We start from the raw sequence: 26,785 nt of genomic DNA on the forward strand, positions 1-26,785 counted from the left end.
GGCTAGAAAACATACCTTTTGATATTAAAGTGTAACTTGAAGGAACGTAGACCTAAGCGTATCTTGGAACGTAAACGTAGCCGAGTAGCTGCGTAGCTTGGAACGTAACCATATAACATTTTTGGGGAATGTAGTCGTAACAATATCTTTTGGAATAACTCATGAGAAATTTCGAGTTTTGATTGCTTGTCCAGCGGCGACTACTGCTATTCAACTCCCAGTTATTTGAGGCGAATAGTCGGGTCATTAAATTCCACTAGTTGCCCAGTTTAATCATCACCTCAAAAATAACTCTTCATTCACAGAATTAAAAAAATAATACTTTGTTTGACAAAATTATGCTTTGAGGGAATTTTGTTTTACCATTATTTTTATTTAAACCTTTTATAAAAAATTCTCATAATTTTTTTTAAAGCTACTCACACAATAACACTGTCACTATAACAATATGCGATATTCCTACGTTTTGACATCATCAAAATTACCTTAAAAAGTCATAACAAAAAGAATTTAGGGGCCATGAATTAAAATGGAGCATATTGGAACGTTGCGATCATAAGAAACAACGGATTCGACACCCGCAAGCTGGGATCTTCATAGCGCCTGGGATTTAACACCTCCAACCCCCACGAGACACGGCATGGGCGGTACGTGATATTCCACAAGGCTTATTTCACGTTCCGATTGCTCCACGCCGTGGGGCCATACAGCGTCCGATACACGGACTCTCTGAATGCTAATTTTACGTTCGATTTTTGACCATTATTTACGACTTCAAATCGTCACGTATCCATAATCTGAATAGATACCTATACTTAAAATTTCACTGTTTTCCTTTTAATAGGCCTATAATGACCACGGAATCACTCTTTGAGCAAAGATTATTAAAAATAGACCGCCGATCATATTGACCTTTGACTCGATCTAGTTTGAATAGTCATCTTCAATTCGTCACGTGATATGAATATTGCATACATTAAAAGTAATTTACATAGTCTGGCCACGCCTTCAATTTGCAAATATCCAAGACCATGGTGAGCACAGGACATGGTGAGATCTAAATCAGAGAAACAGAGCGCCCGCTAGCGTTCGTTCATTACAAGCGTGGACAGTTTTTGCCGTGCATAATCGGAACGTTGGTTGTATGTGACCGCGCAACACCAATGGTCTTGGAACCAAGACTAATGCGACACCGGGATGAGCCTCATAAATCCTGCTCGATAACTGCCCTTAACTTTGACACGTATGTCTACAGAATTAAAATATCTTGTTTTACAAATCAAATACTGTGTAGATGTTACTTACAACTAGTAGTAACGTTTCACTCATTAGCTAAAGAACCTCATAGCTATAAGTCTAACGAAGCTCCTAGCCTGGCATAGCTTTGCTCAATGCAGTCGAATTATTCACTCCGAAAAAAGACCACCGCTGTATAAAAACCCCACCCGTATAAACCGAGCGTATGTGATGTGTAACCACAACGCACGACACGAGGCCCCGTACACTATCCGCATGCGTCGGCTGTCAACGCCGGTTCATACTCGCTGCGTATTCACTGCGTACGCAGCATTCGGACCCGTTTTTAAAGTCCGCAGTGCGTAAAAGGAAGCGCAGTGCGAAATCGTTTTTCGCAAAATGCGTATGAATTTTTCAAAACGAAAAAATTAGGTCTTACACACTAATCGGATGCGTAGTCGGACGTATTGAAATATTTTAACATTTTGTCGGATGCGTAGACGCAATTTCAGTGAATAATGGCAAGAACCTGATACGAAAAGATAAAAACTGTTCTTCTTTTTCCAAATCTGTGTAACACAAGCTTGAAAGAATACCGAGATGTACAAAGGACAGTGACCTCATGGAAGATTTGGACGGAAGGCATTTTATTTTAGGAAAAATCCTTGCACCGGACGAATGTATGAACATAATTGACGCGTTCGTTTCCGCGCGCGAACGCAAACTTAATGCGTATTAATTTTGTATGTTTGATGAAGAAACCGGCCTTTAGACGGCCTCCGCATGCGGGTTTAGTGATACGAGTGCGGATGACTTGTGCAGAATAGTCTTATGGTGTGCGTTGAGCGACGTGACGGTCTATATGGTTGGGTAGAGCGGAATGAATACACAGTAAGCACAGTGTATACGAGTGGGTTTTCAACACGTCTTTTCGGAGTGAATAATACGACTGCCTTACAAGGTTAAGCTTGGCATGAAATTATATGTTAGTAACATCTACATGATTTGTGATTTGCATAACGAATATTTTAGTTCATGACCATTAGCAATCCATAAGAACTTATTTCAAGCCTTCTAACTCAACGCAATCGTTTCACACAGAATCTGCGACTTGCATTCCAATCCGAAAACAAGGAAGTGGAACAGTTGAGTGTCACTTCCTATGACACGGTCAAACAGTAATCGTCTCATTCAGAACATCAACAATGCTGTTGCTTCTGATATCTGCCGGCTTGCTTGTATTGAACCAAATTAATGGTAAGTAATCATCACTTGTTCATAAGGTTTATCGCGAATAGCAAAATATCAAGAGAGGGCGCTGTTGAACCAACACAAAGATATAGGCGTTGCGTGCGAGAGTCGTATGAACTGCTTAGAAACAGCCCCATATTCCTTCCCACAATCCATTGCGTTTCTGAATCGCGATTAACCTTATTTTTAAAAGCATCTTTTGTTTCACAATGCATATTTTACTAAAGTGTTGTCAGTTTGATTGGTTAAATTTAGTACTTGTAGTTTGTCGGTTTGCATTGCCTGTCTTTTTCCGTTTGTATTGTATGCTTATATGATATGTTTGTCCATGTGTATGTTTGTCGTGTCTCTGTCTGTCTGTTTGTCGTGTCTCTGTCTTGAAATTTAAAACGAGCTCTACAAACCATCAAAAAAGAAAAAAAAATAATAATAATAATAATACATTCTTGTGTTGACTATGACCATCTAACTTGGAGGGGCGCGCAAACATTTTAATTAACTCGTATCCTAACACCTCTTAAGAACATTCTTCCTTTTCATTGATTTAGAGCGCGTCACATGTTATGTATTAGTTATACTAGAAACGGCGGCTGTGTGATAGTGCAACGTTTGCCGTGTGATAGTCCGACTATCACACGGCGTGCAGTACCAAAACGTCCGTTACGTGTACGAGGATGATACATTAATAGTCTAACCATTTCGGATTACATAACACGACATGCAGCACAGTAACCATTTTCGCAATTTGCATTCGCGTCGTCCGTGGAATGTAGCATTCAGGTCTGTAACTTAATAGTACAGTGTTTAGAAATGTTTTGGGTGTTTTAAAAGAAATATTTACTGTTTTTACTGGTGCTTCGCCTCGGGTAAATAGAACACTCCGGGGATCACCTTGGGAGTCAGTTTTAACCATAGCACTCGAAGCAGTCAATATTTGTATATTATAACACCCCTTGCAAGTATTCTGCCTGCTCATTGGTTTAGAGCGCGTCACATGACATGTCTTAGTTTTGCTAGACGACGGCCGTGTGATAGTGCGTCGGTTTGCCATGCGCTAGTCCGAAGACTAGCACATGGCGTGCAGTACCCAGACGTCCGTTGCGTGTACGAGGATGATAAATTAATAGTCTGTAACCATTTCGGATTGCACGACACTACATGCAACACAGTAAGTAAAAGTGTCTGCAATCTGTGTTCGCGTCGTCCGTGGATTGTAGCATTCAGGTCTGTAACTTAATAATAATAGTACAGTATTTAGAAATGTTTGGGGTGTTATAAAACAAATATTGACTGCTTTTACTCGTGCAATGGTTAAAAACTATGACTCCCTCGGTGATCCCCGTAGCGTTCTATTTTCCCTCGGCTTCGCCTCGGGAAAATAGAACGCTCCGGGGATCACCTCGGGAGTCATAGTTTTATCCATAGCACTCGAAGCAGTCAATATTTGTATACTAGTCCACACCATAGAATTATATAAGAACTAGAGGGCGCACGAGTGATGCTTCGTACACAAACGCCACGGGACCGCAAGATGACAAGCGCGTTATTCTGCACGCGCGTTGAATATGAAATACACGTTTGAGGTTTTTTTATTGAACGCTCACGCGATGCTGTTTGTTCAACTTACAAAATGGCCGCACAAACACACGCTGTGAGATGCCAGTTTTGTCAACTTACAAAATGGCCGCCTGCGCGCATGCCGGAGCGCGTATATAGGCCAGTGCGCCCTCTAGTTCTTATATATAGTTCTATGGTCCACATGTAGAAATACAATAATACAAACTCACCATAACAACAAGGAGGTTGGGGTGCAATATGATCTGGTTCCATTACACCCTGGTTGCTAGAATAAGCCAAAGCGTACTGATACATGCGAAATTGATTTTATCGTTTTCAGAAGAAAAAGACGAATCCTTGTGAAGTCATTTTGATACTTACTTTTCAAGCTGATGCGGCATGTTTTTTTTTAAATGGAAAACGGCATCGGTTGACTTTAGAGAGAGTGGATTGTAATACATTGTTCGTGTTTTTTTGTTATGCATCATGCAGCAATGGCTTGTACTATTGGTATGGAACCGGATCCGAGTGCAGGGAACAGAGACCGATGGGTCATCCCAGTGGAAGATCCCTGTAGGTGTACCGAGATGCGAATGGGTGGTATGAACATCCGTACTCCTGGCCGCAACTTCAAAGTCATCTACTTTGATGTCCTTATGTCAAGTGCAGACGAATTAAGCAACTGGTTCAACTGTTCAGGTAATTATTGTTATAGGGAGTTTCTGCATCTAACCATCAAGCGTTTGCGTTGTGAGTGTTTATAATCAAATACACTGGACACTTTTGGTAGTTGTCAAATATTGTAGTTGTCTAACGTAGTGTGTCTCAACAAATGCACAAAATAACAAACCTGTGAAAATTTTTACCCAATTGTTCGTTGCGAGATACTAAAGAAACACACACCTTGTCACAGAAAGTTGCGTGCTTTCAGATGCTTTATTTCGGGACCTCAAGTCTAATTCCGACGTCTCGATTTTAAATTCAAATATTTTAGTGGGATGTCTTTTTTTCTCGAAAACTACCTTACTTCATCGGGAGCCGTTTTCTCAATGTTTTATACTGCCAACATCTCTCCGTTGCTTGTTACAAAGTAAGTTTTTTATCCTGGACACTGTTTTAAGTAATTAAAAAATAGTGTCCGGTGTCTTTATTACTGGGTAAACAAGAAAAAAAAAATAAAAAAATGTACACATGTTTTAATACATCCATTTTAAAAACTATGATTGGTGTAAGGTTAGCATCAATTGCATTACAAAATATAATGCTGTATTTATATATATTTTTTCGCATTTGTGTGAATGTTTTGTACCAGTTTCTCAAAAACTTCAGCACTTCAGCCAATAACATTTTAAGGGAGGTTTTCAAGGGAAGTGTCGTGGCCGAGCGGTTAAGAGCACCGAATTCAAACTCTAGTGTTTCTGATTAGCAGAGTGTGAGTCGAATCCCCAGCCGTTACACTTGTGTCCTTAAGCAAGAGACTTAACCATTGCTTCGTCCTTCGGGTGGGACGTAAAGCCTTTGGTCCCATGTGTTGTGTAACGCATGTAAAATAACCCAGTGCACTTTTCAAAAAGTGAAGGGGTTTGCCCGTTGTTCTGTGGCTGCTGTATGCGCCGTAGCACCTTGTATATCCTTATATGATAAGGTGCTAAATAATTGTTTTTCCAAATTCATCACTGCAATACATTTCTTTCTGAAAGTGTTTAATAGTCAGCGCCTTGAGTACATTGTTTTGTAGTTACGTGCGCTTTAAAAGACTATGTTGTTATTGTTATTTTTTATATATCAAACCATTAAGTTAAATGCAAAGCTGTGAACTAGTGTAAATGTTGTTTGTCTTAGCCAAACGTACATGCTACTTTTCAATAATGGAGCTTGGTCCGTACTGTTTTATATTTCTTTGAATATTTTAGGTGGACGGACAGGCAGCAAGGTGGAAAGTGATGCAGTGGTCGATGAGGGCGCTTCATCGGATAATGATCCTCAGTTCATGTTAACTACGGGTGCGGTTCTTCAACTAGAGGGTACTGCATGCGGTGCTGACAACATGTTCAAAGTAGACCCCTACGACTGCGCTTTGTTTTATGCATGCTCATATGGGTTTTGGATTAAGAAATCATGCGGGGAACAATATTTTAACACCGATTTCAATGGATGTGATTTCACTCAAAATGTCCCTTGCCCCCGCGGACTTTAAAACAGAACAAGGTGGTCGTGCATATTGTTACCCTTGATAGATCGTCCGCTATCAGGAGAGAACAAAGAGCAAAAGCAAATAATAACACACAAATAAACAACAATCCAACAAACTAAAAAAAAAAAAAAAAACAGAGAATCCCTCAGAGAACGACAAGAGCTGCAACGTTTACACTTTGTTTTCATTGATATGACTGATCCCAAAGTGTCAGCGATTGTTTTAAAGCAATCGCACAACATCTGTAAACAATGCTGTCTAAAGGCCGACACTTCGTGAATCACTAGGCCACATACAAAACAAATGTTGATCGTCCTTTTTTTTGCGGATAGGGTAGGGAGGGATTTTTATTTTATTTTTTCTTCTTACAATCCATGTTGATTACATGTAGAATAGTAGTTGGTTAATTGGTAAGGTTCTCCCCAAAAGCAAAGCTTATCGGGTACGGATACACCTTATAGAGATGTAATATGAAATAAAATATGAATTGCAAACCAGTGGATTTGGGTCGATTTGAGTCGCGGTGAGTCGAGGCTTGGCGGCCGGCCACTCATCGCGCCGCCACCCCCATGGTTCAAACAGGAGACCATTGGCTTCTCAGTCCGACAACCTACCCCAACACCATTCTGGTCCCCCATGATAATTCGCATTTGAGACTTCATGAACTTCTACACATGATACTATGGCATGAACAAACAGTGCTGTATACCTCATTTATAACAAAGTTTATTATAAGGGACTCTGAACATAATTGTTATTATAAAATGCAATATGTTTTATTAAATAAGAGAAAGCATAAATCAAGCTTAATCTTTTATAATGTTATAACACGTGTTTTTTTTTTTTTTTTTTTTTTTTTTTTTTTCAGCCAGGTTCGATAAACATGCTTTTACATTTCAATACCACAAAATCAAATTATTTTCCTTGTAAAAAGCATAATTTGAGAGTGGGAAAGAAACTTAACACTAACCTATGCACTCCTTTAATTTAACAGTAAAAAAAAAAAAAAAAAAAAGTTTACGGGATTCGAAATCGGGACATTTCAGTGCAGACTTCGGAGCCCTTCCTCTCGACCACTGCTCTTCTTACTGACGATGGGTCGAGTTTAAACCTTATAATGAACAGCATTTAGACTAACGTAGTAAACGAACACACATGATTCGAACCCATTTATTTCGGATGTTGACTCGGAAGGTAACGACTCGGCCCCTGCTCCTATAATTTAAATTGCGTTCGAGTTTATTTTTTTTAAATCCAAATATGAACAACTGTAATTATACAATTTAACCGAACCAAAAAAAATGGATGCAACCGACCGGCCACTCCCCGCGCGCTCAGGCCGGGAGGTCGTCGCTTCGCGGCCAGCCACTAATCGCGCCGACACCACCGTGATTCGAACTGGGGACCTTTCGCTTCGGAGTCCGACACCCTACCAATACACCACGGTAGTTTCCCCCCCCCCCCCAAGACAGTTCGCTTTTTAGACTTCATAAATCTTCGATTCATACTTTACACTTAATACTGTAGTCTTGGTCCCAAGACCATTGGTGTTGCGCGGTCACACACAACCAACGTTCCGATTATGCACGGCAAAAACTGTCCACGCTTGTAATGAACGAACGCTAGCGGGCGCTCTGTTTCTCTGATTTAGATCTCACCATGGTCTTGAATATTTGCAACGACGGGTCTTAACTTTTTTATTGTTTTTCGGCAAATCTCCCCCGACTTTCCGGTGGAGCCAATCAGAGGCTGTGTTGCGGTTGGCTCATGAATAATTCATCAGTGTTGTGCATGTAGTGTACAATGCATGCAGTAATTCCGTTGCATGACTTTTGCTTTACTCTGTGTGTGGGTATATACAAAGATACTATAGTATCTTTGGTAGATATGTTTTTATCGGAGTATAATAAAGTCCAGATCAGTAGGATTTGAAACTTTGACACAGGGTTGAAATACGATAAAGAAAGGTTTGTGGTACCAGCAAAAACATTTCTATGTATAATGTCCAGATCCAGACTACTGCACTGCCATGATATGCAGCTTGAAATGCGATCGTGGCGTTATGCTCCCGACGTGCCAGGGCCCACACTGATGAAGCCTGTATTGGCTAAACAATTTGCTTATAGTTAGCACAAAATAGTATTGCTTAGCAGAAACTGGTTGCCAGCCAATTTTTAATTAAATTTGAAATTTTGTAGTGCCCGAGTTAATGTAGTGCCAAGTAAATTTTTGGATAGTAAAGAAATTTTGTACAGTATTTTCTGCCAAACAGATATTAACTGGTGGGCACTGTAGTGTTATTCACAGTGAAAGTTTTTTAATCTTGGGGGAAGGAAATCTTGAGGGATTCAAAAGCGTCTTTGGGAGAACGTATTTTGAAACGTAACCGTAGCTGCATATCTTGGAACGTAAGCGTAGCTTGACTCGGGATTGAAAGCGTACTTTTTGATATTGTAGCGTAACCTAATAGTATCTTGGAGTGTATAAGCGTAGCTGAGTAGCTGCGTAGCTTGAACGTAACAGTATCTTTTGGTGGAGCGTAAGCATATCTTGGAACGTAATTCGTAGCTGCGTATCTTGGAACGTAAGCGTAACTTGACATGGGATTGAAAGCGTACCTTTTGATATTATAGCGTAACTTGAAGGAACGTAAGCAGATCTGTAAGCGCAGCTGAGTAGCTGTGTAGCTTGGAACGTTGACATCTTTTGGAACGTAAGCATATCTTGGACTGAAGCGTAGCATCTTGGAACATAAACGCAGCTGCGTATCTTTGAACGTACGCATAGCTTGACTCGGGCTTGAAAGCGTACTTTTTGATATTATAGTGTAACTTGAAGGAACGTAGACCTAAAGCGTATCTTGGAACGTAAACGTAGCTGCGGGCTTGAAAACATACCTTTTGATATTATAGTGTTACTTGAAGAACCGTAGACCTAAGCGTATCTTGGAACGTAAACGTAGCCGAGTAGCTGCGTAGCTTGGAACGTAACCATATAACATTTTTTTGGAATGTAGTCGTACCAATATCTTTTGGAATAACTCATGAGAAATTTGGAATTTTGATTGCTTGTCCAGCGGCGACTACTGCTATTCAACTCCCAGTTATTTGAGGCGAATAGTCGGGTCATTAAATTCCACTAGTTGCCCAGTTTAATCATTACCTCAAAAATAACTCTTCATTCACAGAATTAAAAAATAATACTTTGTTTGACAAAATTATGCTTTGAGGGAATTTTGTTTTAGCATTATTTTTATTTAAACCTTTTATACAAAATTCTCATAATTTTTGTAAGCTACTCACACAATAACACTGTCAATATAACAAAATGCGATATTCCTACGTTTTGACATCATCAAAATTACCTGAAAACTCATAACAAAAAGAAATTAGGGGGCCATGAATCAAAATGGAGCATATTGGAACGTTGCGATCATAAGAAACAACGGATTCGACACCCGCAAGCTGGGAGTTCATAGCGCCTGGGATTTAACACCTCCAACCCCCACGAGACACGGCGTGGGCGGTACGTGATATTCCACAAGGCTTATTTCAGTTTCACGTTCCGATTGCTCCACGCAGCGTCCGATACACGGACTCTCTGAATGCTAATTTTACGTTCGATTTTTGACCATTATTTACGATTTCAAATCGTCACGTATTCATAATCTGAATAGGTACCTGTACTTAAAATTTCACTGTTTTCCTTTTAATAGGCCTATAATGACCACGGAATCACTCTTTGAGCAAAGATTATTAAAAATAGACCGCCGATCATATTGACCTTTGACTCGATCTAGTTTGAATAGTCATCTTCGATTCGTCACGTGATATGAATATTGCATACATTAAAAGTAATTTACATAGTCTGGCCACGCCTTCAACTTGCAAATATCCAAGACCATGGTGAGCACAGGACATGGTGAGATCTAAAGCAGAGAAACAGAGCACCCGCTAGCGTTCGTTCCTTACAAGCGTGGACAGTTTTTGCCGTGCATAATCGGAACGTTGGTTGTGTGTGACCGCACAACACCAATGGTCTTGGAACCAAGACTATTAATACTGTGGCATTGACAACACGTGCTTTAACGTTAGGTACAGGTCTGGCACTCTGTATTATATTATTTATATTAATTATAAAATTAGATAAAGCATAATACTAATCTAAGCTTTTTGCAATCTACATATTTTTTGAAATATATTTTGAGAGTTGGTAAGAAAAATAAAACGAACATATGCACTTACAATAGTGACATTTAAAAACCTTGAAATGTAAGAGAGCGGGATTCGAAAATTACTTCTTTCTCGAAAACTACTCCACTTCAGAAGGAGCTGCTTTTCACAATGTTTTATACTGTCAACCTCTCCCCATTACTCGACACCAAACGAGATTTTACGCTAATAATTATTTTGAGTAATTACCAATAGTGTCCACTGCATTTAAGGCTCCTTTTTGTTATTCTGTGTTAGGTGAATGATTTCAATAAAACAAATCAATTCGTTTACCATTCTTTAGCTGAATTTCTGCTACCTGTATACAATTGATGAAAACATTTGACCTACTTGCTCTGACCTGTTGTTAGATTTTACAAAAGTGGGAGTTTTTAAACTCTCTCAATTTCGTAAAATTATAACAATCAAACACTTAAAAGCGTGTCTTCTTGATTGCCTATCAATGGAATATAGTAACTAACACGTATCTGAATCAGAAAACGAAACTAACGTATACACGGAAACGAGTTTGATCAATTTAGTCTTGGCTTAAAATGGTTGGGAAAACGAAATAAAATCCTTGAAAAGTGTTTGTAACTAGTTTATATTTTAAAAGCAGTGGACATTATTGGTAATTACTCAAAATACGTATTAGCATAAAACCATTTTTTTAACGCTATTCATTCATCACCATACAAGTGCACACAACATTGCTGCTTTTAAAAGTGTCAGGAAGTCCAGATTGTATCGAAGTCGACTTACACAGTCTATTGATACTTGGTGGAAATGTACGTACAATAGGTCTCGGCGCGGCTTCTATAGTTTTGTAATTTAAATTCAGGTGTTGTCCATGCGCACTTGCTGGGGTTCATCACATTTGTATACATATTTTGTTAATTTCCCCTTATAAGTGACCAAAACTCGTTACTAAACTGTGCATTTTATAATTTATGAAGGCAATCCCTGTGTCGAAAACAAATGGGTACTCGCAGTAGAAAAATAAAGTTGACTTAAAAGGAAGAATTGCAATGGTCGATAAAGGTCGATAATAACTATAACGTCACTATTCAAGTGCGCAAAACTGCACGCTGTAGCTGTTTTGTCTAGGTTTAAAGAAGTCCAGATTGTCTAGAGGTCGACTTACACAGTCTATTGAAGTTGTGTGGTTATGTGATTACAGTATGTAGTATTTGTTCAAACTTAAAGTAATGTTTTGTCTTGTACAATGATGGGGTCCATTACCATTAAATAAAATAGTTGTTAATTGCCCCTTTGTTTACCAGAACCCGTTTAAAAAGTGCATTTTACAACTTAGGAAAGATTTGCCTGTGACAAAATGGAAGGCTGTGCGTAATGTTTAGAATATAAGAAGACAACAAATATTACTTCTGGGTAGGGAACTTGGAACATTTTAAAAAACAACTTTGTCAAACAAATTTCGGTGTCAAAAAAATAAAACAAAAATAAAGGTTATTTTAACTTAAACAAACTTTAAACTAGATCAGATACCCAATGTTTGTGTTGTCCTAGTGGTCACTAGACAAACCGATCATTTCAGTGAAATGTATTAACAACAGGTTGTCAATTATCTACGATTTTAGTTTGTTTATCTTGTTTGCTATAAACAGCAACTTTTCTTGAAGATGCCTTCAAAGTTGTTAAATTATGCTGTTTTTCCATAAAATATTTCGGGAAGAACAAAGTGAATGTTGCACAAACTTAGCCAAAAGGAGAAGAGGATAGATTTGTTTATACTTGTGTGGCAAAATCAATCTGGAAAACGGGAGGATTTATTGTTCATCCTTTGGTGTTTCGATTTTCAACTGGATTTTTTTGCAAATGAACAAACATTAAAAAAGGCAGATAATTGTAAACCTTGTAATAATATTCTTTATTGTTGTAGAAAGAGGGCATAAATAAAAGATGTAATAAACATTGCTAGTCTTACAAGTAGTACTTATTTCTTGCTAAGAATTGTTCGTTGGTAAAGGACCACACTGACAAGTAATCATTGGTAACAATATACACACGAACTAATGACAAAATATTCACTCTGTATGTCCCCTATTGTAAATCGATGAATGATCTAATTTTTACTTTAAATTTAACAGCTCCATTTGACATGACGTAGTTTTCGAGAAAGAAGTAATTTGCCACGAATTTGATTTTGAGACCTCAAGTTTAAACTTTGAGGTCTCGAAATCAAGCATCTGAAAGCACACAACTTCGTGTGGCAAGGGTGTTTTTTTTTGTTCCATTCATATCTCGCAACTTCGACGACCAGTTGAGCTCAAACTTTCACAGGTTTGTTATTTTATGCATATGTTGAGATATACCAAGTGTGAAGACTGGTCTTTGACAATTACTTATAGTTATACCTGTAAGTTATGTATATTACTGTGAACTTTTAAATTGTGTTATGTTCAGAAAATTTCCAATGGCTTTACGTTCCATGCTTGATTTGTGCGAATTGAAAATTATTATTTCGAAAAATTCTTTTGATCTACAAAATGGAGTCTTACAAATCAGTATATCATCGGAAAGGTCTTTAAAAACCGGGTGAACGTTCAAAGACATGACCCCCATTAATTTGACTTCGTTTTGCGATTCAATTGTTTTAAATCTTGTTTAAAGGAACTGTTTTGGATCGGTCGAGTTGGTCTTTTAAAAGCATTCTTAGCCATTTGTTATAAAATGCATTGGGTAGAAAGATGTTGTAAAAGTAGAATGCAATGATCTACCAAGCATGCCTCGAAAATGCACGGTTATCCTTTTACCTCGTCAACTAACACGGTGGGAAATTTCTGGGAGTTAGACTCCCATGAGTGGCTGACCGTGTTAGTTCGCAAAGTAAAAGGAAAACCGTGCAATTTCGTGGCAAATTGTGTGGATCATTGTATTATACATCTTTCTACCCATATGCATTTTATAACAAACGTTTTGAAACGCTTTTTTTAGAACAATTCGTCTGCTCAAAGGCAACGTGCTCCTTTAAATAACTACGTGTTTCCCCAATGGGTCGTACAACGTTTGGTCACACTGCATTTGAGCGCGCTTTGTAGCTTTGTGTATAGTCAATGTTCAATGCGTTTTCAACATACGTTTTCCTTCCTCTTAAATAGTCGCCAAATTGCAAAATGCTTTGAAAAGGCGTTAGTTGGCGGCTTTTAGGTTGAAATGTAGACCTTTAGATCCTTTATAATATTTCACACCAAAACAATGTGTTTACTTTGATTTCTTTGCATTTAACATTATTTTCATTGATTCAAACCCTGACCCAATGATAGCCGAACACGTAGAGTTGGTTTTCACAAACACCCCTATTTTTTTATTTTTTTTCTCTACTTAAATTTGGATTTGAATCATTAGGTTTAAAACCAACACTTTATACGGTTCAGTTTTAATAAAATCAAGATAATTATAAAACTGAATACATCTTACTCAAGGTTCACGGTGCGATTGAGTGGCTATATATTTAGATTTTAGCCACAGGTTGTTCAGTGCCCCAAATAAAAGCATAGACTTGATGAGTCGTTTGCCAGTGTACAATTGTTTGCAGCGCTGCTTACTACAGGTGCCATGCATCCCCAATACACAAATCCTGCTGTTCATGGAACAGTCACGGTGCGATATACACGCATGCAACGGTCGTCGGTAGCGTTTAGCATGATCATACTATGTACGGCTTGAGTAGGTTGTTCCCAAAGGAATATTCGTTATGGTAAATAATGCAACACGTATGCTTGTGTTCTAATAAATAGGGCTAATCTTAGCTCGTCTGATAAGTTTCCAAATATTTTTCATGAGGAAAACTTGGGGGGGGGGGGGGTTTCTTGAAACAAAAATCCAGATTGAAAATTGAAGAACTCCTGCAAATCAAATTAAGAGTATTAAAAACAAGTTGTTATAAGGTTAAAGGGTTCTTTTTGTATGACTCAATACACAAGTGAAATATTACTTCATGAGGTGCTGTGTTTTTTTTTTTTTTAGAAATTATTAAACAATGGCACAACGTCAACCCTATTCACCGGTTTTATTACCACATACGACACAGAAACAGATTGGTTCGATCAACAGAGTGGCCTGGGCAGCCTTTTATTTGTTCATGCTGCAATGAGCTAAGCCATAACAAAATGCTTGTAATTTATAAAGCTTAACCAGATCTCCGGCAGTTGCCTGCTTACAATACAAATACTGGTGTATTGAAAGAATCGCCGAAAGTTGTCGGCGGCATCACTGCCCCATGCACCGTCGCTGCCGTTGGTGGAACCGTATATGTCCTGGTGGCCGATGAGCGGGTAGCAGGCTAAGATTTAGAACTTGAGGTCCCGAAATCAAGCATCTGACAGCACACAACCTTGTTTGAAGAGGTTTTCTTTCTTCCGTTATTATCTCGCATCTTCGACGACCAATTGAGCTCAAATTTTCAAAGGTTTTATTTGTATGCATATATTGAGATACTCCAAGTGAGACTAGTCTTTGACAATTACCAAAAGTGTCCGGGGTCGATTTCACAAAGAGTTAGGACCAGTCCTAACCTAGGACTAGTCCTAGGAGATATACAAATTGCATGGATAGTCCTATAGGACGAGTAACTGGTCCAAACTCGAGATAAGACTAGTCCTAACTCTTTGTGAAATCCACCCCAGTGTATTTAAAGTGTTAATAGTATTGCATAAACCACTGATATTAAATCCCGCTCAAAAGGCACTAGTGTGCTAAATAGTATCATAGTATATTTGATTGCAATACAGAGCGTCTAGGAAACAAAAGCTTTCCACGTGAACCACATCCCAAGCCGCTGTGTTTTTGTGTTCTGCACATGCGCCATTTAGTTTATAAAAAAAAAAACACCGTTGTGCAAAAAATGTGTAAGTGATCATGTATATAGGGTGTATACTAAATGTGTATAAACGTTGTGTGTATAATTAATTACTCAGTGCAGGGAGGGAAGCTGTTGATCAACACACATACAAATTGTCGCCTCGGTAATAGATTGTACTCTGCATCTGTTGGTAAAATTGCTACTCTGTTTAAAGAAGATTCAAGAACTCTGCCTGTCTCTGGTGACACAGATAGTTTTTTGTCAGTGGAGAGGACATGATGGGTCCTTTGCTGTTCCTGGTTCTTGGTGGTAAGTGCACAGTTTTTCTCCTCTGGTTAAAAAAAAAAAACAAGTAGTGCAGACTCTTATCCAAAATTCAGTTGAATTTGTCCTCGATATTTAGATTTTTCGTAATCTAACAAACTACTTAAGCCTGTATATTTCTTTGAAAGGTGTAATTTTTTCCCAGAGTGTCATAATACGTTGGGCGCGCGTGTGAAGTAACTGTGCATTAGTTTTTGATATAATGTAAGGCAACGGACCTGCTTCCGTCATGAGTAGTTTGCCTGTTATCTTGATCATTAAATTAGGTACTCTGTTTTCAATGTTTTTCTTTTCAGGGGTGCTCTTACATCCTTGTAGAAATAATAGTTAGTAGGAAGCTGTTATTTTAAGTACGCGTAATACTTGTTAAAACTGAGCGAAACAAAGTTCAACCTGCTGATAAAAAAAAACATTTTTTTTTTTTTTACCCATACACCGATGTGTGTTAGCACTGTATATTCAGTACTTTCCCGAGTCTAGCCGAGTAACATGCCCGTGACATTTTTTTTTTTCACAGGACTCGGGAAAGTACTGAGTATACAGTGCTAACACACATCGGTGTACGGGTAAAAACCAAAATTAATATTCTTTATCCCGATGCCAATTTAACAGCATGATGTCAATCAGGTCAAACTGCTGTGCATCACTCGCAGTAGGGGGTTGACAACATTTCTGAGTGATTGGATTAAATAACAGCTTCTTACACCTGTTTGATATCATTGTTAGGTTGTACAACTATATTGTGTGATTGTTCTTTTAAATGGTGCGTTTTACAAGACTATGTTTGCATCAGCCAGCCACAGACGAAACAGTAAACCTAACATCGATCAGGAATTTTGTCATTTGTTAGTAAGGATGCTGGCCACCACTGAGTTAGTGACTCACAGGTGTTTAAATTAAGTAAAGAGTTATGATGCTCTTTTAGTCTAACTACCCAAAAGTTACCTATAATTATAAGAACTGTTCACACATGGACCAATCTTCTTGAGATGGGATACTGTTTCCTAGTTTCCTGCGGTAACCCTTCGCAAACCTTTTACTATTGAAGGAATATGTTTCCTGCCGTGAAATATTCGGTATGAATGATAAATACAATTTCAAATAAAATGACTCTCCTAAATTGACTTAAAAAGGAGTTTACTGTCAGTTGAACATACAATCATAATACAGAACCCAAATTAGATGTTATACCATCTATACGTCATCGGAAAAGGGTACAAAGACTTTTAAAACATACACTAAGGAAAGTGACATCATCTGACATAAACTTCCTATCGGGATTTCCATCAAGAGCACACACTCTTTACCCACTCCCAGTTAATTTCAAAGATTTTCACACGTTGTTAAAATATATCTTTATTATTTAGGATTGCAGCTAAAAAATCATGTGATGACGTCATCATGACGTCATTTTACAATTCACGACAACTTGCCATTATCTAACAATCTACGAAGTTTCAACGTAATCGTGTCATTACTTCGAAAATATCATTACTTAGATACGACTTCAAAAAGTGCATCTTTAAGACTGGGTTGCTCTAAAAATCAAAGAAGTGGTGGCAGACTTTTAAAAATGGATTTCGTTTAAACTTTGCACAAGTGAAGGTCATCAACCAAAATGTAAAATAAAGAATAAGTTTTGCATTTTCACCTTCGTTGCCATGGCAACTGTCAAAAGTAGAAAATAACCATATTTCACCTAATTTAGCTCTTTTCATGAGTAAAAATTACCCAAAGTTGAGGGCTCCACTGTGTAAAAACCAAATAGTGGACCTACCTCTCAGCTGGATATGCTAAATATGCATCCTTAATCTGTCCAAAAATGCGTTTGACAAAAGTACAGGCAATTGTGAATGAAAGATTCCATTACTTCTAAAAGGGGTGTTTTGAGGAAAAGGTCAATTTGGGTAATACAGGGGGTTGCTAAAATTGTCAGAAGTCTCAAATTGCAATATTTACGAAAGTTTTGCTTCCAGGCATGAAAGATAAGATACTGGTCTGTAAGAATTTCAAAAACAGAGTTTTGGTATCTGTTGTACTGGGAAGCAGTGCTGTCATAAACTTCGTGCTTTTTGGGAAAAAATGTGTTTATTTTCAAATTGTATAACAAAACAAATATGAATTTCTGTTTTAATGGATTTTGTTTACTCTTTGCATATGTTAATTCCTTCAACCAAAGTGTAAAAAGAAAGCATAGTTTTTGCATTGCACTTTGGTTGCCGTGGCGACGGTTAAAAATAAGAAAATTGCCATATTTCACCTAATATAGCTCTTTTCTAAAAATTACCCAAAGTTGAGGGCTTCACTGTGTAAATACCAAATATATTACCTGCCTTTCAACTGAATATGGTAAATATACACCCTTGGTCTTTCCAAAAATGCACCTGACCCAGGTACAGTCAATTGTGAATGGAATAATCCATTATTCAAAAAGGGGTGTTTTGAACAAAGGTCAATTTGGGAAATAGAGGGGGTTGCTAAAATTGTCAGAAGTCTGAAAGTAGCATATTTAGAAAAGTTTGGCTACCAGGCTTGAAAGATAAGATACTGGTCTGTGGGAATTTCAAAATAATGTTTTGGTATATGTTGAACTGGGAAGCAGTGTTGTTTGGCGATTGTATACGTAGATTTAAAGTTATACAATAATGTTCTTAGTATGACTTTCTACATGCTTAACAATGATGAAGACTGACAAAATATCAGGACAAAATATAATAAAGCATCTTACGACAACATAACTGTCAGTTATATAAACATGCATCACATAATTAAAAAAAGAAAGTTGTTTGTATTTTTTTTAACTGTGGAGCAGTGTTGCCAGAAACTTCATGCCTTACACAAAAATCTTCAACAAAATGTTCAATTTTCTTGACAAAATGGACGTTCACAGCTCTTCGTTTGAACATCAAAAATGTCTAACACGTCCTTAACACTGCGCAGAGGCAGCACATAATCAGTGACTACAATTAATGTTTACGTAAATCAATTAATTTCCAAGTTCCCTGATGGCAATTAGCCAGATAACACTATTACCAGCCGAATTAGTTTAGGGTGAGTCTTCGAACTGTATACTTTTTTTTTTAATCAACATCATTGTTCAGCATGTAAGTAAGAAATGCTAATATAGATAATTAATTTGTTATATTTTTTCAAATGTTACCATGTTTTAGGCAGTGTCACTACTTGATACAGTTGCCTATTTGTGCTCCCCAAAAATGAAAACACAAATAATCGCACAATCACAACCGAAATGGTAAATATTCCCTAAAGGTGACAGAAAACAGCACAGACTTTCCTACTATGAATGATGTGCAGTGGAAATTTTAAAAAGGGACTTTCAACAAAGAAGGCGCTTTGTATTGCATTGTCAAAAATTGTTGATATGCTTGGGGGCTGGGCATTGCAGGGGAGGGGGGGGGGGGGGTAGTATAAAATGTAAAACTTAGGTCATTAAAAATATTCTTGATCAATGTTGGGTAGTCCACAAGGCTACAGGGTGCTCATGAAAGGTGCCAGATTGATGGGAGACTTAACAGTATTATTTTATTAATGTTATTTATTCAATCTGAAGAACACAAGTTAAAAATGCATTTTTTTTTAGGCAGTACTGTTACAACAGGATACAATTGCCCAAGTAAAGTTTCTCTCAAAATGGAAGGACCAATGTTGGCCCGAAATACAACCGAAAGGAAAACATTCTGAAACCCCTCGCAAATTGTCATTTTGAGGGCCAAAAATGGAGTAAAAATGTTGATTTTGCGAATTTCTAAAAACGTGCGCTAATGCTGTTCTAAAAATAGCATGAGGCTAAAAGCTACATCAATAAAAAAAAAAATTACAAGTTAAGCATAAGACGACTCAATGTATTGATGTGAAAGGTTTTATGAAAAGAATGCACATTGGCTGGGTGGAGTTGCAAATAATATGCTAAAATACAGTTTTTTAGACCCCCAAATTGGCAGAAAATAGCCAAAACACAAATGAGCTGTTACCATGGCAACGGGCTATATAGTGATTTCCAAAGTTTAGCTTGTTTGAATGCACCTCAAGTCCCTTCCACCCATAAGGTTTAAAAACATATATATAATTCTCTGATATTTTTACCCAATAATAATGTCTAATTTTTGGCCATTAGCTGCGTTTTTGCATCGCCAAAGTGTGTTCGCGCACTTAAAATACCAAAACATTTTATTGCATTTTTATGTAGGTTGGTACCTTATCGTCCAACTATAAAAGTGTCATAATCCACAAAGTGCTACTTTCGGACTTATGACCCAATTCAATACCCCTGATTTTCGCTATAAGAAAATATGAAAAAACACCCCTATTTGAAAAAGTGATTTGATCCAAAGTTGATATTATTTTCTGAAAGAGTAAACATGGTTGTGCAACATGTGTTAAAGAAAAACTTCAACGTTTTCCCCTTTAGACGTACCAGTGCACTGCAGTGCTTTCAATTTACATACATTTTAAAAAAGGTAAAAACTTGGAAAATTTGCTGAAAATCTTATTTTAGCCGTAACCATGGCAACCAATGTCTGATATAACTCTTTGTTTCGATTTTTGAGTATTGTGTACCCATACCTACTCATACATGGAGTTTTGCCAAAAACCATTTTTTGAAGTCTGCCAACGTTTTAAAAATATCTTTGATTTTTACAGCAGCCCAGTCTTAATTCCGCGTCACGTGACCCCCGATGACGTCATTGTTGTGAAATTTTACACACAACGAACATTATGACGCCTGCTGACAGTTTTGAGTTACAGGGCACTTCCGTTTATGGCCCGTTTCGACCAGAAGTAGAGGTCATGTTAGGTCACGCACACGAAACAAAATGAAGACCTAATTTATTCCTACCCAATCCCGCAAACAGAAACTTACGGTCTGTTTTGGCTAATATGATATAGATTTTCAAACAATATAACATATAACACCTTTAAGATGACTTCACGTGCCCGGAGATGACGTCATCGTGACACCATTGCCTTTGGATCATTATTGCACCATAACCTTCGATCCCTGAAACATTGCTATAGCTCTTCTTTTCTATGCAAAAAATCGCGAGTTCGGCATCGGGAAAAGGGTCCCTCTTCTGGTCAAAGTCCCTCGGGGGAATAAATGTACACTAGTTACCTCATTGCCATTCAATATGTGTGTATAGACTGTGCAAGTCTCGCGCGGATTTGAACTTCCGGGACCATTGTGGTCCCAACCTTATGGAGTTTTACGTTGGGGAGATTTTGTTTTGTCCATTACTTTAGTTTAATGTAGTTTATGACCATAAAAATGACATATGTTGTTAAAAATGTAATACTAATTAGAATCATAAATAAAAGTAAAAATAGAGTCAACAGAATAACGAAGAAAAACCGTTATTTAAACTTGACCTCGGGTCAGGTTACTTGGTAAAAATTAAGAATTTGTGCCCATCTCCGATCACGAAACTTACGCAGACGCTTGTTTTGGTCGCGCGGGGTGAAAAGCCTTTTCATTGGTCGTTTAGGCGTCGGCTTCCTCTTTAAACTGCGTCACGCGTTTATCTAACGCCCTTGTGACCATCGTACGTCTGCGTATAAACCAGCTTTGAGTAGTTTCACATTCGGGCGAAGATTTACAAAAGGGGTTTCAAAAAATTTAAGATCAAACAAACATCCTTGTCCCAGAGTTTTACTTTTGTCTATACATAGACTTTAACCGATAATTGTGTATTTGTTTGAAACTGCTAAAACTAATTTAAACAAGCTCTATATGGTATTTTTGTTGTTCAGATACGGCATTAAGATAAAATTAAAGCAAAGATTTGATTCATAAGAACATAAAGTTCTTCAGTTGTCGTGTTTTCTCGCTCCGGTGCGCGCGAGACTTGCACAGTATATTGGTAACTCCCGGGAGTACTATTTCCCTGGAATATGCACGGGCGTTTCATGAAAAACGTTTCAGCCCGGGGTTAGCTTCTTACCCCTGAGCAGGGTTATTTTTCCCCCACGAAAACGCTATTTTCCGGGCAACTGTGGTGAAATAATTTAGTAGCCCGCCTTCGAACCAAATACACAAACTGCGGCAACCTCTGAGAAAAGTCGATATTGTATCATTGGAGGTTTCATAACAACTCAAACGATTGGAACAGCGAGTTATTTACACTGCGGGTCCATTTTTAACAATACATCAAAAATTTCATCAGCGCTACCATATAGACTTCTGACGATATTAAAAAATGTCAGTTCAAGATCGGTTGCGGCTTCCGGTGGTTGAATGGATGACCCAGTAAACGGGAGTGAGAACCTGTTGATGTTGATAGAGTAGTGTACAAAAAGCATGGCATGTTTGAAGGACAGGCGTAGCGCGAGTAAGTTTAACGTCAACATTGTGCAACGTATTTAATTAAGAGTGAACGGACACCAGTCGCAAGAATATTGTATAAGGAGAGGCTTGCATCTTACCTCGTTTTTTGTGTAAACAACAACAAAAAAACAACAACAACATTAAGATGTGTGCCGCTATAGGGCTTTCCATGGGGCTTTGCTGTGATTAAAGGTCCTTATGAGCAATGAATGCTCACCAGTTTTTAGCCCGATCGGACTAACCATGTGGTCAGGGCAGAAACCACTAAAATCTGACAATTTTAATACCATCCATTTAAATACCATCTATTAAGTATAAATAATGTCATAACCAGGTCAATTCTCGTCACACAATAAGCAAATTTGGTATCACAATGATTAGAATTGAATTATCAGATCAGTTCTTTTGTCAAAAATAAATTTCTGAATAGAAGACCACTGTAAAAATTAATTATCGTGACCTTTGACCCAATTTTTAAAACAATGTATCATTCCAAAAATCAACGAAATAAAAAATCACTTGATAGAGCATGTCTTCCTTCATCCAAATCCACTAAGTTGGGCTCTTTAAAATCTACAACTTTATAACTGTTTTTGTACAAGTCATCAATATCTTTATTATGTTATCGTGACCTTTGACCCAATTTTTGAAACAATGCATCATTCCGAAAATCAACAGTATACATATCACTTGATAGAGCATGTCTTCTTCTATCAGAATCAACCAAGAAACAACTGGCCTCTCCACAATTTACACTTTTATGACTATTTGTGTACAGTTGTTAGGTTACAAATAGGTCAATTTATTAAGTTTACATAATACATCCACCAACAAAACTCACTCTTCTGTTTCTAAAGTCACTAACATTGTTTATGGTTTGCTATTTTATTCTTGTTAAAGGCTGATGTGGCTTAACCGGAATTTAAAGTACCAGCAGCGACGCACCCAGTATTAATACATTCTGGGGGATAGGCCATATTTTCCCCAAAAGTTTCTTTTCGGGTGCACTACTGTGATTATTAGTGATCCCAGTTAGAGATTCCATCAAAGCTGAGATGAAGAAGCTGTCTACCTTTATTACTTATGCAGTCTTGCTTTAACCCACTGTGATGAATCTTGAACAACAAATTTTAAAATGGATAATAACTCTCTGAGAAATCCCCAAGAAAAATGTGTTCACCAAGCTGCAACTCTGACTTCAGGGCCAATTTTATTAGAGCTGCTGTGCTAACTGTGCGATTTCCCGTTCATATCGACGCTAACCGTATAGCACACGAAAAGGCATGCTAACCTTCAGATGAAGTCAGAGTTGCAGCATGGTGAAATGTTTTTGTTTATCATCTTAGAAACAAAAAATTGTTTGGGAAATATTCCCCCACCCCCAAACCCACAATCCAAATTAAATCATGGGCGGATCACTGCTGGTATTTTAAAGTATGATTCTGGTTAGACCAAATCAGCCCTCAAAATGAAAAATCCCAAACCATTAACAATTTTAATAACTTTGGAAAGTTGTTTGGGGGGATTTATAAAGTAAAGTATATTTGACTAATTTGTAACCTACCAACTGTACAAAAATAGTCATGAAGTTGAACATTTTGAAGAGCCCAGTTGTTTCTAAGTAGAATTTGACAGAAGATGACATGCTCTATCAAGTGATTTTCATTTCGTTGATTTTTGAAATGATAGGTTTGCTTAAAAAATTGGGTCAAAGGTCACGATAACACATTAAAGATCATAGTGAGTTGTACAAAAATAGTCATAAAGTTGTACATTTTGAAGAGCCCAACTGTTTCTTAGTGGATAATGATAGAGGAAGACATGCTCTATCAAGTGATTTTTATTTCGTTGATTTCTGGCATGATACATTATTTCAAAAACTGGGTCAAAGGTCACGATAACATATAAAAGATTACAGGGACCAACATTTCAGAAAATTTATTTTTGACAAAAGAGTTCATTTGAGCATGCAATTCTCTTCATTGTGATACCAAATTGGCATATATGTAATAACAATTGACATGGTTATGACATATTTTTACCAAAAGGTGGTATTTTACCCTAAAAATGTCAGATTTTAGTGGTTTCTGCCCTGACCTCACGGTAAGTCGGATCGGGCTTAAAATTGGTGTGCATTCATTTCTCATTGGGACCTACAATCACAGAAATTTTTATCAAAATCTGAAGACATGAGGTAAAAAGGTGTTTTGGTCTGACATGGAATGACCCTAAACAGATAATCCAGAAAGGCTGAATAGCCACCAGGAAGTATCTTAAAGTCAGTGGACACGTTTGGTATCTACTAAAAAAATATGCTATTGATAGCATAAAACATTGTGGGAAACGACTCCCTCTGAAGTAACGTAGTTTACGAGAAAGAAGATTAATTTTCCACGAATTTGATTTCGAGACCTCAGAATAATGTTTAGATCTTAAAATCAAACATCTAAAAAGCACAACTTCGTGTGACAATGGTGTTTTTTCGTTAATTATTATATTATTATATCGCAACTTCGACAACCAATGGAGATTAAATTTTCACAGATTTGTAAATTGATGCATTTGTTGAGATGCACCAAGTGAGAAGACTGGTCTTTGACAATTACCAGTAGTGTGCAGTGTCTTTAAGCCGCAATATTTTTAAATCTTTTCATCAGCTTTTGGTGAACTAATTCTGTGGTATTCGATCATGGGTAATTTTTTGCTTTAGTTCCATTTCCATATACCCTACATTTGATTTATGTTTTCTGTTGTGTGCATTTGAAATAATGTCTTTATTATCAAAATATTATATTTTGGCTAAAATTTGTTTCTGCAAAATTTGTTTTTCTTAATACGGCCTCTGGCTGTGATGATTTTTTAATAAATAAAGCATAACGATACAATTCAATTTTCACGGGATTCTCCGATCAATAGCCTTTAGTCAAGGCGCACGCGGCACACCGGATGGCACGCAAAACCCCAACAATGTAACACACGACAGAATACTATCTCCACGAGCGGCAAAGCCGCCAGGCGCCTTTACCAACCCGTTTTGGGGCCTTATGTTTTTTTCTTTTTGCCAACGATTTTGGTGGGAGAAAATGTAGTGCATAATGCATTAGCGTGGTGAGTTGCTGGCCAATAAGAAGCCACAACTACTTGCATGACGTCACAAGAACGTTCGATGCAATATCGTTCGTTACATTTTCTCCCACCAAAATCGTTGGCAAATGTAAAGAAAAACATAAGCCCCCAAAACGAGTTGGTAAAGGCGCCTCGCGGCTTTGCCTCTCGCGGCGATAGTCTTTTTTCGTGCGTTACATTTTTGGGGCTGTGCGTCCGATCCAGTGTGCCGCGTGCGCCTTGACTAAAGGCTATCTGATCAAGGGCCCCGGACAAAAAGCCCTTGAAGGTTTTAATCTGTAACGATTCGTGAATTTTCGCCGCGATCTTTTTCCAATAAATGTATTAAAGATACTGGACACTATTGGTTATTGTCAAAGACCAGTCTTCTCACTTGGTGTATCTCAACATTATGTATAAAATAACAAAACTGTGAAAATTTGAGCTTAGTTGGTCGTCGAAGTTGCGACATAACAACGAAAGAAAAAACACCCTTGTCACAAGAAGTTGTGTGCGTTTAGATGGTTGATTTTGAGACCTCAGGTTCTATAAACTTGAGGTCTCAAAATTAAATTCGTGGAAAAATGCTTCTTTCTCGAAAACTATGTCACTTCAGAGGGAGCCGTTTCTCACAAGGTTTTATACCATCAACCTCTCCCATTACTCGTCACCAAGAAAGGTTTAATGCCAATAATTATTATGAATAATTACCAATAGTGTCCACTGCCATTAAAGGTTGAAAGGAAAAGAAAAAAATGACGATGGGCCAATTGTAGATGACCAAACGTGATTTCATTAAACTACGTTGGTTCTTACGAATCTGAGCATTATTGTATTCGTCGCAAGTATTAAGTGATCACTCACCTTAACTTTTATAATGAAATCCCCTTTTGCAACCCGCCTGCAGTTTCTTCCATGTCTGCAATGACCATAATAACTCTTTATAATTTACTTTTTTTCTGGAAAATTTTACCAAATTTGCGTATTATGTGACGAGAATTGACCTGGTTATGACATTATTTATACTTAATAGATGGTATTTAAATGGATGGTATTAAAATTGTCAGATTTTAGTTGTTTCTGCCCTGACCACATGGTAAGTCCGATCGACTTAAAATTGGTGTGCATTCATTGCTCATGAGGACCTTTAATCACAGCAAAGCCCCATGGGAAGCCCTGTAGCGGCACACATCTTAATGTTGTTGTTGTTTTGTTGTTGTTTTTTACACAAAAAACGAGGTAAGATGCAAGCCTCTCTTTATACAATATTCTTGCGACTGGTGTCCGTTCACTCTTAATTAATTACGTTGTACAATATTGACGTTAAACTCACTCGCGCTACGCCTGTCCTTCAAACATGCCATGCCTTTTGTACACTACACTATCAACATTAACAGGTTCTCACTCCTTTTTACTGGGTCATCCATTCAACCACCGGAAGCAGCTAGCGATCTTGAACTGACATTTTTAATATCGTCAGAAGTGTATAATGGTAGCGTTGATGAAATTTCCCGAAAGAATTGTTGATGTTTTGTTAAAAATGGACCCGGCAGTGTAAATAACTCGCTGTTCCAATCGTTTGAGTTGTTATGAAACCTCCAATGATACAATATCGATTTTTCTCAGAGGTTGCCGCAGTTTGTGTATTCGGTTCGAAGGCGGGCTAATAAATTGTTTTGCTATCAAGCCCCTTTTAGCCCCTTTTATTTCCTGGGAAATTCCCTGGAACTTTTGGCCCA

General features: G+C 37.7%; 1 protein-coding gene across 1 annotated transcript in view; it reads left to right on the forward strand.

Moving 5' to 3' along the window:
- The first annotated feature begins 2,356 nt into the window (after positions 1-2,356).
- Positions 2,357-26,785, forward strand: part of LOC139942984 (uncharacterized) — a 64,718-nt gene continuing 40,289 nt past the window's right edge. Inside the window, exons 1-2 of the mRNA XM_071939799.1 lie at positions 2,357-2,493; positions 4,537-4,743. Of these exons, the coding sequence (XP_071795900.1) occupies positions 2,442-2,493; positions 4,537-4,743 (259 nt within the window). The 5' untranslated portion in view covers positions 2,357-2,441. The remainder of the gene's footprint in view (positions 2,494-4,536; positions 4,744-26,785) is intronic.

This window comes from Asterias amurensis, chromosome 10, assembly GCF_032118995.1.
Source record: "Asterias amurensis chromosome 10, ASM3211899v1".
Taxonomy (NCBI): domain Eukaryota; kingdom Metazoa; phylum Echinodermata; class Asteroidea; order Forcipulatida; family Asteriidae; genus Asterias; species Asterias amurensis.